The sequence below is a fragment of the Coturnix japonica genome, chromosome 3, assembly GCF_001577835.2.
Source record: "Coturnix japonica isolate 7356 chromosome 3, Coturnix japonica 2.1, whole genome shotgun sequence".
Taxonomy (NCBI): Eukaryota; Metazoa; Chordata; class Aves; order Galliformes; family Phasianidae; genus Coturnix; species Coturnix japonica.
The window spans coordinates 98,020,957-98,028,330 of NC_029518.1; the positions used below are offsets into that span (position 1 = coordinate 98,020,957).

Consider the following 7,374-nt stretch of genomic DNA (forward strand, 5'->3'; position numbering starts at 1 on the left):
AAACTGAGGAGGAGACTATTGATTATGTATTAGCTTGACCTATAACTGTAACACACTTTTCTCCTTACGGTGTGCAAGTTTGGAGGAGCTATCCCCCTTGCACCCAGCACTGCGCAACGCTGGAATAAACATACCTGCTTTATAACCCATCTCTGGATTATAGAGTTTGATTCCGCAAGTCAGTAGATGATGTTAATTACAACTTAAAAGCTTGTTCTTTGGTTCTATGATCTCACCACTCGTGCCCTGCCACACTCCATGGAAACAGGGAGGTCATTTTCCCCCTGCTCCACAGTGGCTCCTTTGTTGTGATACTCGTGCAGTGACCATGGTATCTTTGTCAGGGTTCTCTCAATGATGGGTGAGAATGTCAAACAAGCACATATTCTGCTAGTTTCTAGGCTGATTTTTGAAGGTATTTTCATACTATGGTATTTTTTGTAATGAGATGTCAGACAGATTCCATACTTTATGTCTCTTTTGTCCCATCATCATTGCCTAGAAGCACAGAAAATGCTGAATGTGAACTCCACATCCTTCCTTTAATAACCCTGAAAGCATTCAAGACATTTCACACCTTAGGCAACCTCATGTGAATGAAAACCAGCAGCATTTTACATGAATTTAGAGCCCTGATATTGGCCAAAACTAGAAAAAAGGCTCAAGGAGGGAAAGAGGAGACCAGTAAACACATTCTCCCAGCGCGGTCATTACTGCTGCCCAGTAACACCAAAGGGATGGACTTAGTTCTTCTAGTCTGATCCATTTAAGTCTGAAATCAAAGACAAGAAGGAAGGTGATCTGCCCATGGGAGTTTTAAACTCATGTTATGATTCCTCTCTGGTTATTCAAGAAAAGTGTGTGATAAAGTCACCAGCTTGGTTAGGTAGTTTCTGTGTACCATTCAAAGTATATGACCATGTATGTGTTTAGTACTGACTGAGATGGTTGGTAGTCAGCTCAAGGCTCTATCTGTTAGCTAAAATGCAGTATATCCCTTAATGATGAACTTACTAATATGGAATGAGATCTGCGCACAGACTATCCTCCATTTGGTGGATCTACTTTGACAATACAACAGCTGGTAACAACTTTTGTAACTTATCTAGAGCAATCTGAATTTCTCTACTGGCAGAATTTCTGTCCATGGCAGCTTCAAAACACCTCATTGGTTATGTCTTATGGCTCAAATTTAGTCCAATACACATGAAAGGGGTTAAGGGATTACATTATCACACAACTGAGAAGCAATCTATGGTTTTCTGGGCCACCAACCATCACTGCTGTTCATTGCAATGGGCAAACTGTCTTCTGGAGGTGACAGAGACAGGTATTCCCTATAGTAACATTTTGAACAGGAGTTACATTGCACAGGTCGTTTTTAATACTGGCCATTTTTTTTCACCCCAAAAAGAACCCATTAGATATCTCTTCTCCTTCTCCATCCTTCTGGAAGAGGAATTTCAGTTGTGACAGTGGGGATGACCATGTAGAATCTGTAATTATCAGTGTCAAGACTGCCCAGCATTAAAGCCAGTTCCTTGGCGTTAGCTGGATGTAGGACCTTGGACATGGTGAAAGTCAACAGCGCATCTGTGCTTCCTTGAGGAATCGGGTTGAGTAATAATAACAGTTGGCAAGCTAACCACAAACTCTTGGCAAACTGTGAGGCAACTGCATCTTATGTCACTTTGTTTCCCTCCATTTTTCTAAATTGTGGTCAGAAGTTCATGGATTAGCCAGAAATCTATCTATCACTTCTTTTATACTGAAAAATACTTCTCTGAAAGGGTGGTCAGGCAGTGGAATGGGCTGCCCAGGGAGGTGGTGGAGTCACTCACCCTGGAGGAGTTCAAGGAACATTTGGACATTTTGATGAAGGACACGGTTTAGTGAGAGCTATTGGTGATGGGTGAGTGGTTGGGCTGTATGATCCTGTTGGTCTTATCCAACCTTGGTGATTCTGTGATAATGTAAAATAGGATATGAAAAAATACTTGGTGTCTTTGGGTAGATACTGGACATGCCAAAGTCAGCAAGGGACTTGGTGCAAGGGAAGATTGGTAGATTAGAGGGGACTCACAAATGTGCCTACGTTCCTCAGATTTTCACTTTTGCAGATTGAGTTTGGATTGGATTTGGATTCCAAATAGTGCCATAAAACAAAGTGAGTTTGAATGGTTGTTTGCAAGTGCAGCTGTGCCCTGAAAGTAGAGCCAGTTTCCAAGATGTTCTGGATGGCTTATGGATTTTGAGTTTGAATTGTCTACAACAAGATCCTATAAATGCACTGAGAACCCATTCAAGTATTTGACAGCCATGACTGTAAGAGGTTTTTACCTTATACCAAATTGGAACCTCAGTTATATTTTGTGTCTGATACCTCTCATACTTCCTCTGTGAACCACAGATGAGTGTGCCTCCATCTTCTTTACCATGACCATTAGATATTTATGAACAGCAATAAAACTCCCTTTCAAGAGTCTTTTCTCTAAGCATCCATACTGGATGCTAAGCTGATGGACTGGGCACTTAGGCAGTGGTCTGGTGGTTGGTCTAGATGATCTTAGTGGCCTTTTCCAACCTTAATAATTCTCTGATTCTATGAATCTAATGGCCTTTTATTTTAATTTCCTGTGTCCACTCTGTGTTCTTCTATTTATTGAACAGAAAATAAATGGATTGGGAGAGCAAAGAGGCACAAAATGCAATGTATATATTGCAATGGATTAAATTGCTCCTACCCAGGAACAGTTTAACTTCTGTCCCAATATGTGGCCCAGACCACAGCGGCTTAACGTACCTTACACAAACTGGTGTGTCACAAGAGGTATTGCATGAAGAACCTGGGATTCTCCAGTAGAAAGTCTTTGTAGGTTCAGAGACCAACACTGCTTTTTGACTGGGAAGTGAGAAGAAACTTCATTCTGGTTGGGTTAGAAGTCACCAAAAAGATGGGTCACTTTTTGATTGGCTTGATGTGGGCTTACTGGAAAGGGAAAACAAGTATGTTATAAAAGAGGGTCTCAGTCCCACAGCCAAAGCTGTCTGGAGGGAAGGGACCAAGAAGTGTTCACGTTTGGCTTTTGGGCTCATCTGATATCCGGTAACTTCTCAGTTCTTTTCAGTCTTTCTTTTAATGTCTTCTGTGTCTTTGAAAATAATTCATATATATACATATATATGCATATGTGTGTGTATATATATATATATATACATACACATAATATATATAACCATCTCCCTTCTATCCATAAGCCCAGCTGGGACATCTTATCCCACTCTACTTACTTTAGTTGGGTCAGTCGCTGACTCTTTCTATGGCTTCATTACAGGATTGCTTTTCAAATGTCTCTTTTCAGCTGGGAACAGATTTGGGTTTTTTTGGAATCTGGAGTTCCCATTCCTGAGTGATCATCTGCAGATTAAAGCTGAAGATTATGAGCAAATTGCTTTTACTAAGTTTCAGCATTGCAAAATAAAGGCGTATTTCTGTCATTTATAAGCCTGGATGTAGAACCGCCTCATCATGCTCAGCAGGGTTTATCAATTAGATAAAACATTCAACCAGGCACAAAGTGATGCCTGCGTTTTGGCCAAGGAGTATTTGCAAAGCACGGCAGGATATCTGAATTAAAACAGTTTAATAAACACAAATCCTGAGATACGTGTTTATATCCCATGCTGCTCCTTGCTTTCTTTTCCCCAGAAATGCCCACAGAGCATCCATGAGGTCAAGGAGGTATTTGTGAATTTGAAGAAGATGTAATATAAATGCCATTTTATCTTTATGACTCAGAAGACTGTAGATTCCATGGACTGACTGCCACACACATTTCTTCTTCCTTTTCCCAGCAGCATCTCAGCAGATCTGAAGCCATGAGGATTCTTTACCTGCTTTTCTCTCTCCTCTTCCTGGCACTCCACGTTTCTCCAGGTAAGATGAAAGAGGAATTAAAGGGTGCCAGTGCTACCATCAGAATGCTTATCCCCCTGGATATGTGTGGGGAGGATAACAGGTGGGTTATGGGGAAGGGTTTGCAAACCTGCTTCGTGAGCTCACCTTTCAACATGGCTAAACCAGCAGAGCAGTCCTTAAGGCACTCACCTTGACTTACAGAATCAGAGGGAACTCTGTTGCTGTTGTTGCAGGGTTGTCTTCGCCCCGGAGGGACATGTTGTTCTGTAGAAGAGGGACCTGCCACTTTGGAAATTGTCCCAGCAATAAAATCAGAGTTGGAAACTGCTTTGGATTCCGTTCCTGCTGCAAATGGTGAGTTTGACATTCCCTGATGTTCATCCATCGCGTGAGTAGACAAATGCATTTTGCCCAGATGCTGCTGAATGTTCAGTCTGGATTTATGAAGGGTACCGCCAAGGATGCCAACCATGTGCAGTCCCAGCTCTTTGACCCCTTGTAGCTCCTCTGCCAGAGCACGTGGCATTAGGTATTTTGAGATGTATATAAACCAAGAGGAAGACATGCATGGGTTAAGAGTGAGTAGAGAAGGAATGTAAATACAAAAATAATCAGTTGGGTTTTTTTCTCTTTGTGCAGGCCATGGGATGTATAAAAACTTCAAGAGTCCATCCAAGAGCTTTGATGATTTCATCCAGGAACCTGCTTTGGATCCCCTTCATTCTACAGCAAAGCCTCAGCAGCAAGAAGAACCCTCTCGTGTTTAATGCAGTATGTTTTGTGTCGTAAATACAAATATCTTCTGCACTGCCTTTCATCCTCTTGAATAAATTGTCACTGCATATCATCTATACTGGTGTCAGTTGTATATTAGGGTATTAGGAAGTGTTTATTCTCATAAAGAGCAGTGATGCAGTGGCACAGCTGCCCAGGGAGGTGGCGGGATCACCATCCTTGGAGGGGTTCGAGGTGGAGATGTGGAGCTCTAAGGGAGGTGGTCAGTGGGCATGGTGGGGTGGGCTGGGGCTGGGCTTGGGGATCTTAGAGGTCTATTCCAATCTGAACAATTCTATGATGATATGCATGGATTGAGGGTAACAGCTCCATCTGGGTAGAAAATCACAACGTTTTTATATCCTAAGTCTGTTTGTTTGCACTTCTTCTCTGGGAACAAACTTATCCTCAGGTGTCCCATCCTACTTCCAGTCTTCTGTGACATGATTTCCTATCCAAAAAAATCACTTCCTGTTTTTTGTTTTATTTTCCCATTATTTCTCACGGGGATCCTGGTGGCAGTACTGGGGCTGTCCAGTGTTAGAGCAGTAATTGGTACAGCTTGGACCTGCTGGACATAGGGGTGACCCAGGCTGAGGACCTAGGGGAGCTGCCATCCTTCCCAACCATGGGAAGGGCTGCACACCCAACTGGGAAGTCAGAGGAGGGGAAGATGGAGAAAGAAGACCAACAGTGACTTATTTAATAGGAAAGGGAAGGTTTCAATAACAGATTGCTGAGATACTTGCACAAATGGATGCACACACATGCATAGGGCTGAGGGCTGCCTTTGCTGAAAGGTTGAAGTCATTGCTTAATGATGGGGAATCCCAGAAGTGCAATCCCAATTAGTCTAGTCAGGAAGAGAGATAAAGACATACTGCTTTAATTCCTGCATGTTTCTGGGTCAAGATACATGGTCTCATTGGAGATTTCACCTTAAAAAGGATCTGGAAAGGCAAACTGGTGGAACAATTCCTTTCCAAGAACTACACAGGTCTCCTTGTGGGCTGCCTAAGGGATCAGGCCCCTCCATCAGGCATGCGAGGCTGGGAGAAGGGTGGGTTCTGTGGGTCTGGCAGTTGACGAGGGAGATGAAAGGCCCATCACACTGTGTGGTGGTACCACCAGGATGGAGCACGTGGGCAGCTCTGGCCTTGCTGCCCCAGGGCTGATAGGGAAGAGCATCCCTGGGCACCCACTGGCACAAGGACACACTCACACTTCCCACCAGCTGCAATGACAAACTGCACGCCTTTATTCAGCAAGGAAAAGTAGCATCTGGCCAAACAACTGCAGGCCCACATTGGGATGTCTCCAGCTTCTATTATCACAGTCTATACATGGGAGACTGTAGTGGGAAGGGGAGAGGTCAGCAGGGGATATTTCCATGAGCGAGAAGCCAGGGTGATGTCCTGCTTGGGATGTCCGGCTCTTCATCCCCATATGCTGCAGAAAGAAAACACTCTGTGAAGTCACCTGCTTTTCTTTTCCTTCTTTTTCTGTCTCTCAGTGTGTATCACTCATCCCGGATAACGACACATTGACACTAAACGCAATGCAGGTATTAACCAACCTGTGCAGGTCTGATTTCATCCCTAATCCCCAAGCTTACTTTTTGCAGCAAACGTGAAATCTTGAGCATTTCCCACTGATGATAGTGAGGGAAGGGCACTTCAGAAATGCACAGAAGCCTTTCTGTCGGTAACACTGTTCCCTTTTTCCTAGATCTCGGGAGGATCCTGCACAGAGCAGAAGAAAATGAGTCTGAGATACCTGTAAAAACTGCTTGTGCTTCTAGAGTGGCTGACCCACGGATCTCAGCCTAACATGTGAACAAAGCATCAAAATCAAAAGCCCAGCCACTCATCTGAGCCACAGAATCATAGAATAGCTCAGGTTGGAATGGACCTCAAGGATCATGAAGCTCCAAACCCCCTCCCACAGGCAGGGCCACCAACCTCCACATTGAATACCAGCCCAGGCTGCCCAGGGCCCCATCCAACCTGGCCTTGAACACCTCCAGGGATGGACGGGGCATCCACAGCCTCTCTGGGCAGCTGTTCCAGCACCTCACCACTCTCAGAGTAAAGGACTTCCCCCTGACATCCAACCTAAATCTTCCCTCCCTCCTGAAACAACTAATCAGAGCCCTCCTAATCATTACCCATCCCTGACAAGCCACTTCCTGGGATATGGAGAACCCCACAGAGCTCACACCTCACCTGCAGCACCGTGAGCCAGGAGGAGGATGAAGGGGAAGAGCAGGTACACGATCCTCATGGTTTGCTTCTGTCCTGGGTTGTCACAGGGCTGCAGAGGGGAGAAACCAAGGCAACACAAGATCCGCCTTCTAGCACAGACAGCATATCAGCAGTAACACCGGTGTATTACTTGTTGTCTCTCCTCTGTCTCTACTTAATCAAATGTCAGAGCAGAGTTTACACATCAGGAGATGCTTGTGTAATCAGACAGTGCAATTCCAGCAGTTATATGAGTGTCAATAATATTCTGCTGCCTGAAAAGAGGACCTCAGGACAGAAGATCTTAGGCTGGAGCAGGTTGCCTAAAGAGGCCGTGGATGCCCCATCCCTGCAGGCATTCAAGGCCAGGCTGGATGTGGCTCTGGGCAGCCTGGGCTGCTGTTTGGTGACCCTGCACATAGCAGGGGGTTGAAACCT

General features: G+C 44.6%; 1 protein-coding gene across 2 annotated transcripts; it reads left to right on the top strand.

Annotated features, from left to right (window-relative positions):
• Positions 1 to 435: 435 nt before the first annotated feature.
• LOC107312329 (antimicrobial peptide THP2) lies at positions 436 to 4,770 on the top strand. 2 transcript variants are annotated; one of them, XM_032443924.1, is made up of 4 exons: positions 436 to 3,106; positions 3,859 to 3,937; positions 4,153 to 4,273; positions 4,559 to 4,770. In XM_032443924.1, the coding sequence occupies exons 2-4, from the start codon at positions 3,880 to 3,882 to the stop codon at positions 4,572 to 4,574; spliced, it is 195 nt and encodes a 64-aa protein (XP_032299815.1). In that variant the 5' UTR covers positions 436 to 3,106; positions 3,859 to 3,879; the 3' UTR covers positions 4,575 to 4,770. The 2 variants fall into 2 exon arrangements, with proteins under 2 accessions (XP_032299815.1, XP_015715126.1); XM_015859640.2 differs by lacking the exon at positions 436 to 3,106 and having other exon boundaries at positions 3,199 to 3,937.
• The last annotated feature ends 2,604 nt before the right edge of the window (positions 4,771 to 7,374 follow it).

What these genes read in the sequence shown, in the direction of transcription:
- LOC107312329 (XM_015859640.2), top strand. Translation starts at nt 3,775, where the DNA reads ATGCCATTTTATCTTTATGACTCAGAAGACTGTAGATTCCATGGACTG. An exon ending in GGCACTCCACGTTTCTCCAG is followed by an intron (nt 3,938 to 4,152) that starts GTAAGATGAAAG and finishes CTGTTGTTGCAG; the next exon opens with GGTTGTCTTCGCCCCGGAGG.